Genomic DNA, 10,596 nt, shown 5'->3' with positions numbered 1-10,596 from the left:
TTGATGGGCCACTCAGTGTGCTATTACTGGACTAGACCCTATTAACAGGAGCCCAAATTCTCTTGACCTTCTTGAAAATGTAGCAGTTTTGCAAAGCCTCAGCTTAACTGTCTATTAAAGACAGTTAAAGAAAAGAAAAGAAAAAGGGGCAGTCATGTTCCCAGAAATGCCCATAACCGGTGTTTTATTCCATATACCACTGTTGTTCCACTAGGTTCTGAGCACATGATGAAAACTATCATAAGGCAGTCTCTCTCGCTGTATTCCCCTTTCTCAATCTAAAAGATCAGCAAAAAGCTCACAGAGGTTCCCCTGCACAAGGCAGCAATGTGAGATGCCAAAAGCCTTTTGGAAGGTGGTCTTCCAAAATCATTTGAGTTCTCCTAATCCTGTTAATGTATCTTTGGGTCTTGCAACTTTAGGAACATGATCTGTGCTAAATCCAGCCATTGTCCGATGTCAACTGTTTGGCAGAGGTTGGAGAACCTCCCAGAGCATCCTAGTTTGGTCCTGATGAAGGCAGGGTGCCCAGAGAGTATACCGCTAAGGCCACTGCCTGCTTTCTCTGGGTCTTCAGAACGCTGCGGGGGCGTTTCTGAGCTGCAGGGGCGGGCAGATACCACGCCTTCCCTCTCCACCTTCTGGTTGGGTACCCGGGCTGGGAGCAGGAACTAAGGCAGAGCTGGCAGCCAGGTGCGAGCACGCTGGCGTCTAGGCGTGGTCCTGGGGCAAGTCTACCACTTCCATCCGAAGGCGCCTACCGCCTTGCCTCGCACCTTCAGGACGGCCTCCGCCGGGCCATCCTTCTGCCCCGCTGCCCCCGCACGCGCCCGCTGCTCTGGGCTCCGGGCCCATCCGGCAGCGGCTCACAGCCGGCGGCCCCGGGAGGCGGCGCGGCCTGGGAGGCGGACCGCAGGCGCTCCACTCCCTGAAGCGAGTGTTTCCTGAGCTCCCGCAGCGCCGACCCGTGCGCCAGCCTGCCGACCCTTCTGGGAGCAGCGTGAGCGGCAACGCTGCGGGAGCAGTGAGACCGCACTCGTCCCGGCGGTCAACATCAAGATGCTGCCGGTGTACCCGGAGGCGAAGCACAACCCGCTGGGGGATGCGAACATGTGCTCGCGCCTGTTGTTCTGGTGAGCGCCCCGCCTGAGTTGTGACACCACCGCCGCCGCGTCCGCGCCTTTAGGAAACAGAGAGGGTTGGGGCGAGCAAGCGCTTCCCGCAGGTGCCTGGGCCGCCAGACTTCCCGCCCACAATGGCGCGGCCCAATGCCAGTCTTGTGGTCCCCACCTGCGCCTGGGCGCGCAGGGGCGGAGGAGCAGGGCCGGGGAGGGGACCCTGGCGCCTGGGGGCGCCCGGTGTCCCGGCCTTTCCTCTCGCTGCCCCGCCAGCCCATAGGAGGAGGAGCAGGGGGAGCCGCTGGAGCAGGAGGGGGAGAGGCGGAGAACCAGGGCTGCCCAGGTGGACTCTACACCCAGCAGGAGAATGCGCTGCGCCCCCTCCCCGCCCCCTACTCTGTGCATAGCCGGCTTCCCCAGTACTGCTCTGGAGTTCGGGAGTTCGCAGTTCTGAACTGAAGCTGCATGCTTCCCCTCCTAAGCAAGCAGCTTATGAACAGCTTCCTTTATCTATTTAGTGCCCTGGACCAGTTGCCATCTTCCACTAATGTCCCTGGCCTGTCCTCCGGGGTCGTGGTCACAGGGCAGGAAGTGGGCAGCTCCTCAGCCCGCTGGGGCTCAGGGAGCTGGGCCTGATATCTCGCTCCCCACTTTCTGCTACTTCTGTGCTCATTTCCTCAAGCCCTTTTCTGCCTCCAGCTCCTGCCTTGTCCTGGGTTCTCTGGAACTGTCTCTGCTCCTCCTCCTCCCTCCTCAGAAAGTCAGCCCCATTTACTGGGTTCCACCAACATCCACACGCAGTGAGGTTTGGTGATCTTTGAAGATGTGGGTTGAGGATCAACAGGGGAAGGCCTTGCCCCTCCCCTGCCTCTTCCTCCTCAGCACCCCTACCTCTGCAATAGGAGGCAGTGTCTTACTTCCTGTGGGCATAGCCACTCAGGTTTTGTTTGTTTGTTTGTTTGTTTGTTTGTTTTTTGGCTGCCCCTGAGGCATGTGGAATTTCCCCAGGCTGGAGATGGAACTGGAGTTACAGATGTAAGCTATAACCAGAGACACAGCAGTGACAACGCTGGATCCTTAACCCACTGAGCCACAAGGGAACTCCTGGCACAGCCACTCTGACCACTCCAGGACCTGCTGAGGCTTTCAGGAATACTTTTCTATATCATGCAGAGTCCTTTGTTACCAAATAACATTTGTAAAAGTTTGGCCAATTGTAGCCTCTTTCTCTCCCCAGCTAAGGAAACTGAGATGCACAGAGGTTAAAACATCTCCTGGACACAAAGCAGTACAACTTAGCAAGTGGGGAGGATGGTACTGTCTGAGCTTCAGAGGTTGAAAGTTGAATGTGGCCAAGGTCCTTGGAAGGCAGGGGAGGGAGAGTTACATTGAGTTTGAGGAGCTGGTGTGATCCAGGAACAGAACAGGTAGGGCTTCTATAAACTACATTGTTCCTTAGATTGTGCAGAAATTCTCTTTGATTCTTAAATCTCTTAAGAAGTGCACCTCCAAAGCATAGCTCATATCCTACAGGTGATGGCTTCTTTCATAGGTTTAGCAATGTGTTCTGGCCCAATCTTTATTTCTGAAGTGTCCCCTGGTTCCTGACAGATTTTTGGCTTAATTGTAAGGAAAAGATTTTGTGTTCTTTATAGTGAGGTCTTCTGACAGGCCATGATTCTATGCATTGAACTTGCATCTTTTATTTTGGAAGGAAATGACTTGGTATAGCAGCCTCCCTCCTGCCCCTTCTCCCCCAAAACAAAGTACCTTGATTTGATGCAAAATCAGATTAGTAGTAAAATTTTTGATTGCTTGAGCTTATAGAGCTGCTATCTTTCTCTTTTTCTTTCTTTAATTTTCTTTCCAGAGTTCTCTTGTGGTTCAGTGTGTTAAGGACCTGGCATTGTCACTACAGGGGCTTGGGTTGCTGCTGTGGTGTGGGTTTGATCCTTGGCCTGGGAATGTCCATGTGCTGCAGGTGCAGCCAAAAAAAAAGAATTGAAATTTTCCTTTTCACCCGTGCCAGGTGGCTCAACTTTTGCTTTGCCCAGGACAATCCTGGATTACACTCCTTATCATATTGTATTGATTAACCATACCCTGTTTTATTCTTCGGAGTATCTCAGGTTGGATGATAAATAATATGATTGCCCTGATGGAGCCGAAGTTCATATTCCATAAAATGTGCCCCTCCCCTGGGCAGGAGCTTGGACAAGGTCATGGAAGTATTGGTCAAACTTTTGCCAAAAGTAATGACTAGTGCAAACCTATTACTATAGCTATCCCACTTGAGCAGGTGGCCTCCTAAGGTAACCCTTGACCCGTGGTTTGTGCATGAAGTGATGGCCATGAAAGCTACAGGGAGAGTGGGTCCTCCATGAGGTGGCACCTGGCAGGCCCGGTGGGTGGGCGTCTGGGTTGGGTGGTCCTGCTGGGCTGTGGGAACTGGGGTGATGAAGACAGTCATGGGGAGGTCTCTTGTCGTGGTCCAGTCCGGGGTAGTATAGGGGTCCCTTGAAGATGTGTGTGAGTCCAGCCAGTGAAGGCACTTAGCTCCAGCAGAGAGGGCCAGCTGAACAGGAAGCCGAGGCCAGGGGACCATGAGGCACCAGGGAAGTCCTGAGCCAGGTGGAGAGGCCCGCAGGCACACAGGTGACCCAGACCTTCACCGTCTTCACTTGCTTAGACCATGAGCTGACTGCAGTGCCTTTGCAGTGGGCCAGGAGGAAGAGCGGGCCGTGGACTCCGAGGGCATGGGTGGCTCCCCTGTTGCCTTGGGCTCTGCAGAGGCTGAGGAAGCTGGATTCACAGCCCTGATGGAAGGACCCTGTCCGTGGGTGATTCGAACTCTGTGGTGACTGTCCTGGCTGATGACCAGCCGTGCGATCTTAATCTCGGTCCAGTTCCAATCCGAGCCAGTTGCTCTTTCGCCATTTGAACATATTAGTATAAACCCTGTGGGGTGGATGGATAAAGATGTTTGCTGCTTTCCTCTGGGACGTGAAGCCCAGCTTCCCCTCCTAAGCTCCCTGGTTCAGTCCCTTTTATGATCTCTGCTGAATTAGAGGCAAAGACTTAGCATTTTGGGGTTTTTCTGTAAGTGCTTTAGGCCTGGATCTGGCGTTGCTGTGTCTGGGGTATAGGCCAGCAGCTATAGCTCAGATTCAGTTCCTAGCCGGGGAATTTCCATATGCCACACCTGCGGCCCTAAATAAAACTAAAAAAAAGTAATTGCCTGGAGTTCCCTTGTGGTGTAGTGGGTTAAGGATCTGACACTGTCACTGCAGCGGCTTGGGTTGCCGCTGTGGTATGGGTTCTTTCCCTGGCCTGGGAATTTACACATGCCATGGGCACAGCCAAATCAGAAGAGAAAGTAATTGCCTCATTGTGTGAGTGATGCCAGAAAGATGTTCCTGGATCCAGGTTCTTGTTCATGGAGCCGAAGAATGAACTCCATGAACACACAGGCAGCAAGCAAGCCAAGTCTTTATTACAGGAAAGCAAATAGCTCCCAGGACAGCTGGGGAGGGGAGAAGAGCCACCCCTTCTATTGTCTTATAGGGGTTTTTATCTTTTAAAGGTGTGGGGGGCTACTATCATGGGGTCCAGAAAGATGTGGTTTTCTCCCACTGGCCTTGCCCAGTTAGCTGTATCAGTCCTTGTCCACTTGGGGTCTTAGGGTAGAAATGTCCCGTAAGTCTCATGGTTTCTTTGCCCTTTTCTTCCCATAAACTGAGTCGCAGGGTGTTAGAGATTAATGTCCATCTGGGCGTGGGTACACTCCCTAGAGTAAACAAGGCCTGTGGGATGTTACTCCCTGGAGCCCTTAAGCTACAAACGTTAATCAACAGCCACATCAAAGAATGCGTCAAAGCCCATATGCTCCTACACTGAGGACCTGAGTTATTATTCTGCCTCATGAGGATACAGAAAAATCTGCTGGCTATGCCTGCAGAGAAAGAAACTTGGGCAGAAACGTGAAGCGCTAAGCAGGTTGTTAAGAACAACCTGGAGGCAGCTGGGAGACGCATTGGCGAGAATAAAAGGGCTGTGATGCTGCATCAGTGTCTTAAGATCCTCAGCTCTCTCAGTGGAACGGAAGGAAATGCATCCAATGCTACTCCGTGAACACAGGGCCTTTTATTCTAACTTTCCGTGTTTTCAATGACTTACTCCTCTGGGGAACTGACGGCACAGCTTGCGTCTGATAGGTGGACCGCAAGAGTCATGACCCCAAGGGACCGGGGACCAAAGGAAGCAATCACGGAGGATGCTATTCAGGACTTCACACCTGAGCCAAGCTGACGGAACCACACTGAGGCTGGGCCAGATGGAGGGGGGCCTAGCTGGTCTGTGCTGAAAGAGTCTTCAGGAGAAGAAAGTGTCTAAAAATTACAACTGTGCTGTGTGGAGACTTTGGGGAAAAAAAGTTTGCAAGTTTTGGGGAGGTTCCAAATGAAGTAGGAACCTTGTTCCGAATAAATTGTTTTTCGTTTTGTTTTGTTTTCTTCTTGTTTCTTCCTGAGGCACGTGGAAGTTCCTGGGCCAGGGATCAAACCCATGCTGCAGCAGCGATAAGGCCTGGTCCCTAACCTTCTTTGCCACAGAGGAACCCCATGAATAAGTTTTTTATGAATTAGGAGAGATAATTGATTTAAATATATGCATCTTCCTGATTTTTTGTGGTGAAATATCTTTTTTTCGTATCCTTTTTGGGGACATAAAATAAATGGAGTCTGGAATTCTGTCTGTGGTGCAGTGTGTTAATCCAGCTTGTCCTGTGGCATTGCCGGTTCCATCCCCAGCCAGATAGTGCGGGTTAAGGATCCAGCATTGCTGCAGCTGTGGTGTAGGATTCAATCCCTGGGAATTTCCATATGCCCTGAGTTCAGCCCAAAAAGAAAAAAAAAATGAGGTCACATATTGGGCATATGTGGATTTATTATTGTGTCAAGTAGCAAGTATTTCGGTTTATCTGGCACTTACTTTGCATCGGGTATCAGGTGCATGGGGGAAAGAACAGTAAGGAGGAGGCTGTGGCCCAGTGGGGCTCACATCGTCCCCTGAAGGTAGAGGTTCCTCAGATTTCCTGTTTGACTGTGGTCACAGTGGCCAGGCCAGGAGGTGCTCTCTTTGCCTGTGAAAGGCTTTTGCAGAGAACAGCAGCATAAGGCGCCCACCCTCTGGAATGTTTCCCCAAGAACCTTCTCTCAGGTTCTTGAGATGAATCAGCTTTTGCCTCTCTGAGTACATCCAACACTGTAGATTTCTCATGAATTCCCATTCAAATGGAATTTTTTTTTTTCTTTTTACAGCCACGCCCGTGGCTAGGGAGCTTCCCAGGTGAGAGGTTGAATCAGAACTGTAGCCACCGGCCTGTGCCACAGCAAAGCTAGGTCCGAGCTGCATCTGTGACCTATACCACAGCTCGTGGGAACACTGGATCCTTATCCCACTGAGCGAGGCCAGGGATTGAACCTGCCTCCTCATGGATCCTAGTCAGGTTTGTTTCCACTGCGCCACAACAGGAACTCTTGAAACGCAGTTTGTGGGAGAGGCTATCCCTGGCAGTTCTAGGCAGGGGGAGGCTCAGATTCCTGGATGTTCAGCCTGTTTCCCAGCTTTGGTCCTGCAGTGATTGAAGAAGGCTGAGGGAATCCTGTCCCCTTCTTCAGATTTATGCAAAGCCCTGGTGTCATGCAAAGCCAGTCATGCCCTGTGCCCTGTTTCTCTCAGGCCCAACGTCTGTTACGTAAATAGCAAAAGGACAGAAGTTAAGTAAACTTAACCCTAAACCCAAGAAAGCTCCACTGCAAACCAGAGCATCTCAGGGTATCTGTGGGGTGACTGCCAAGTTCTCTTTTGCCTCCTGCAAATTTTGGACAAACACGGTGATATTTGTATACAGCTTTCGTAAGCACCGCACTGCTAGGATGTCCAGGGCTGAGGCGATGCAAATGTATGCCGAGGTTTTATGGACAAAGAGTCTGTTAATCACAGCCACGGTCCCAGTAAACAACTTCCACGTGGACTTTTGTGTGCGAACGGTGTGGCTGGGGAGGACTGTGTGTGAACTCAAGGCCCACGTGTGACCTTCTTGTCTCCTACTCCTGGGCCCGAGGTGGCTGTTCCTGTGCCGTGGCAGTGACCACTTTGTCTCTTCCCAGAAGCCCTTCCTTCCTCCAGGCAGATGGTTCCCAGCTCTGGCTGAGGGCCAGAGTTGTCCTGTGGGGAAGAAGCCAGCCTCCCCAGGGAGGCGTCATTGCAGGCGTCACTGCAAAATGATGGCAGTGGTTCATCTCCATGGGGTCACGTGTTCATGAATGTACAGTGTTCTGGGAACCACACTGGTCACAGGGGTTACAGCGTGAGCCCCACTCTGTCATGGAGATGACACTGCTAAGGGCAGTGTCTGCACAGTGGGCAGCTGTCCACACCAGTGTTGTGCAGACATAAGGTTGCAACCCATCAGTAGGTGAGGAAATCAACTTTAGTGGATTTGGTGTGTCTTAAAAAAAAATAATTTTTAGGGAGTTTCCATTGTGGTGCAGTGGTTAACGAATCCGACTAGGAACCATGAGGTTGCAGGTTCGATCCCTGGCCTCGCTCAGTGGGTTAAGGATCCGGCATTGCTGTGAGCTGTGGTGTAGGTCACAGACGCGACTCGGATCCCGAGTTGCTGTGGCTCTGGCGAAGGCCGGCAGCTACAGCTCTGATTAGACCCCTACCCTGGGAACCTCCATATGCCGCAGGAGCGGCCCTAGAAAAGGCAAAAAGACAAAAAATAATAATAATTTTTAAAATGTGGTAAGATACGCTTTTTTTACCATCTTAGCCATTTTTAAGTATACAGGCAAGCGGCATTAATTACATTACATTCTTAGTCAACCATCATCACATGCACAGAATTCTTTTCATCTATAAACGGGAAACTCTGTACTCATTACTACAACTGCCCCCATCCCCGGGCCATCATTGTTCTACTTTCTGTCTCTATGATTTTGATTCTTTTGGGGACTTCTTGTGAGGTGAGTCATAATGACCTCAAGGTTCATCTGTGTTGTAGCACGTGTCAGAACTTCCTTTTTTCCCCTTTATCCTTTTCTTTTAGGGCTACACCCACGACGTATGGAAGTTCCCAGGCTAGGGGTCAAATCTGAGCTGCAGCTGCTGGCCTACACCACAACCACAATGACTCTGGCTTCTTAACCCACTGAGGAAGGCCAGGGATCAAATCCACATCTTCATGGATACTAGTAGGGTTCTTAACAAGCTGTGCCACAACGGGAACTCCCAGAATCCACCCCCCCCCCCCCCGCCACCCGCCTTTTTTTTTTTTTTGGCTTTTTAGAGCCGAACACTTGGCACATGGAGATTCTGAGGCTGGGGGCCCATTTGGAGCTACAGCAGCTGGCCTACGCCATAGCCATAGAAGTGCATGATCTGAGCTACATCTGCGACCTACACTACAGCTCACAGCAAGGCCAGATCTTTAACCCACTGAAGCCAGGTATCGAACCCGCAACCTCATGGTTACTAGTTGGATTTGTTTCTCTTGCATCACAATGGGAACTCCCAGAATTTCCTTTTTCAGGGTCAGCCATATTCTGTGTCTGTGTCTACCACACTTTATCCACTCCTTGGACACTTGAGTAGCCTCTACCTTTTGGCTACTGTGAAGAATGCTCCTGTCATTACAGATATACCATGACTGACATTTCCTTTATAACAAAGTAGGGTAGGATAGAAAATATCCAAGCATAGAAAAATCGGGAGAAATGTGTACACACTGTGTACGTTTTGGGGTCAAGGGCTGGATGCCTGGCATTTCTAGGTTCACTTTCTGTTGGTGAATTTATAAGAGCAGGAATTAAGGTGCAGGAAAGGAGAAGCAAGCAGTCAGTGAGATGGTATGTTCTCAGGTCCACCAGAGATTTCTAAAAACGGGAACTTCAGAGCTCCCATCATGGCTCAGTGGAAATAAACCTGACTAGGATCCATGAGGACATGAATTTGATCCCTGGCCTCGCTCAGTGGGTTAAGGATCCAGCATTGCCGTGAGCTGTGGTATAGGTTGCAGACAGGGCTCACATCGTGTGTGGCTGTGGCATAGGCTGGGGCGTATCCTGGCAGCTGTAGTTCCAATTTGACCCCTAGCCTGGGAACTTCCATATGCTGTACCTGCGACCCTAAAAAAATAGCAAAAAAAGAAAAAAAAAGAAAAGGAAAGAAAACTGGGAACTTCATGGGCAAGGTGGCCTTTTGTCTTTATCTAGTTGTGAGGCTGGCATGTGTTCATGGAGATGGATGTCTTTGAAGCGCGTGTCTCCAAAGCCTAATGTCAGGCACTTACATTAAAGTCAAAGAAGCTAATTATCAGGTGCTTACACAGACCTTGGAACCAGCCATTTCTTCAGGAGCCTTGCTTCATCTTAGGAAGGGTGTTAAAAAACCAAAGAGTGGGTGAAAGGTGCCCAAAGGTGCAGATTCTAGGTATAAAATAAGCAAGTCATGGGATGTGGTGTCCAGTGTGGTGACTGTGGTTAATCACGCTGTGTTGCACATTTGAAAGCTGCTAAGAGAGTACATCTTAAAAGTTCTCGTGGCAAGGGTGAAAAATTGTAACTATTTATGTTAAAAAAACAAAACCTCAAGATCTGGGGTCTGGAATTCTCTCTCTTTTAGGGCCTTTCAGCCTATAGAGATAGGGACTCTGCACGTGTGTGTGTGTGGGTGTGTGTAAGCACATATCCACCCTTCTTCCCATATCTCTGTATATTTAAAATGGGGGCCTTTTGGTTTTTCTTGGCCTCACCTGCCGTTCCCAGGCCAAGCATCTAGTCAGAGACTCAGCTGTGACCTACACCACAGCTGTGGAAATGCCAGATCCTTAACCCATTGCGCCAGGCCGAGGATTGAACCTGAACCTTGCAGAGAAAACACTGGATCTTTAACCCTCTGTGCCACAGCAGGAACTCTTAGACCATTTTAAGGCAAAGCCCGTGAATGTAGGATTCTAATTAGACAGAGATGCCTGGTTTGGATGCATGTCTTTCTCCTTTTCTCTCCATTTTAACAGGTGGCTAACCCCCCTGTTGCGAGTTGGCTACAAGCGGAGGTTAGAGGAAGATGACATGTACTCGGTGCTTCCAGAAGATCGCTCCGCGCGCCTTGGAGAAGAGCTGCGAGGGTGAGCAGCAGGCCGCGAGGTGCAGGGGAGGAAGCGGGAGCAGGTCTCCGTGTGGCTGATGGTGGGAGTGGACTCTGCCTTCCCCTGGGCTCTCCTGGAGCCCCCTTCCCCGGACCCTGCACGCTCGCCCCTGCCCCTCAGGCGGAGCCCGGGCTGAGCCGACTCTGGAGGCTGGGGACCCCGTGTGTCCTGGGCGCTTGTGGAAGAGGAGGGGCCCGCAGCCAAGGCCCTGGATGCCGGGCTCCGTCCCCGAGGGGGTGTCCCTGGAGGAGCTCGGCTGCCCTC

The 10,596-nt window shown here is 51.0% G+C and overlaps 1 protein-coding gene across 1 annotated transcript in view; it reads left to right on the top strand.

Annotated features, from left to right (window-relative positions):
- The first annotated feature begins 1,051 nt into the window (after positions 1-1,051).
- The window catches only part of LOC125113258 (ATP-binding cassette sub-family C member 4-like), a 125,009-nt gene continuing 115,464 nt past the window's right edge, over positions 1,052-10,596 (top strand). The window contains exons 1-2 of the mRNA XM_047755822.1: positions 1,052-1,133; positions 10,201-10,311. Of these exons, the coding sequence (XP_047611778.1) occupies positions 1,060-1,133; positions 10,201-10,311 (185 nt within the window). The 5' untranslated portion in view covers positions 1,052-1,059. The remainder of the gene's footprint in view (positions 1,134-10,200; positions 10,312-10,596) is intronic.

Source organism: Phacochoerus africanus, chromosome 13 (assembly GCF_016906955.1).
Source record: "Phacochoerus africanus isolate WHEZ1 chromosome 13, ROS_Pafr_v1, whole genome shotgun sequence".
Classification (NCBI taxonomy): Eukaryota; Metazoa; Chordata; class Mammalia; order Artiodactyla; family Suidae; genus Phacochoerus; species Phacochoerus africanus.
Note: the sequence above shows the minus strand (reverse complement) of the source record. Positions and strands in the feature narration are given on the sequence as shown.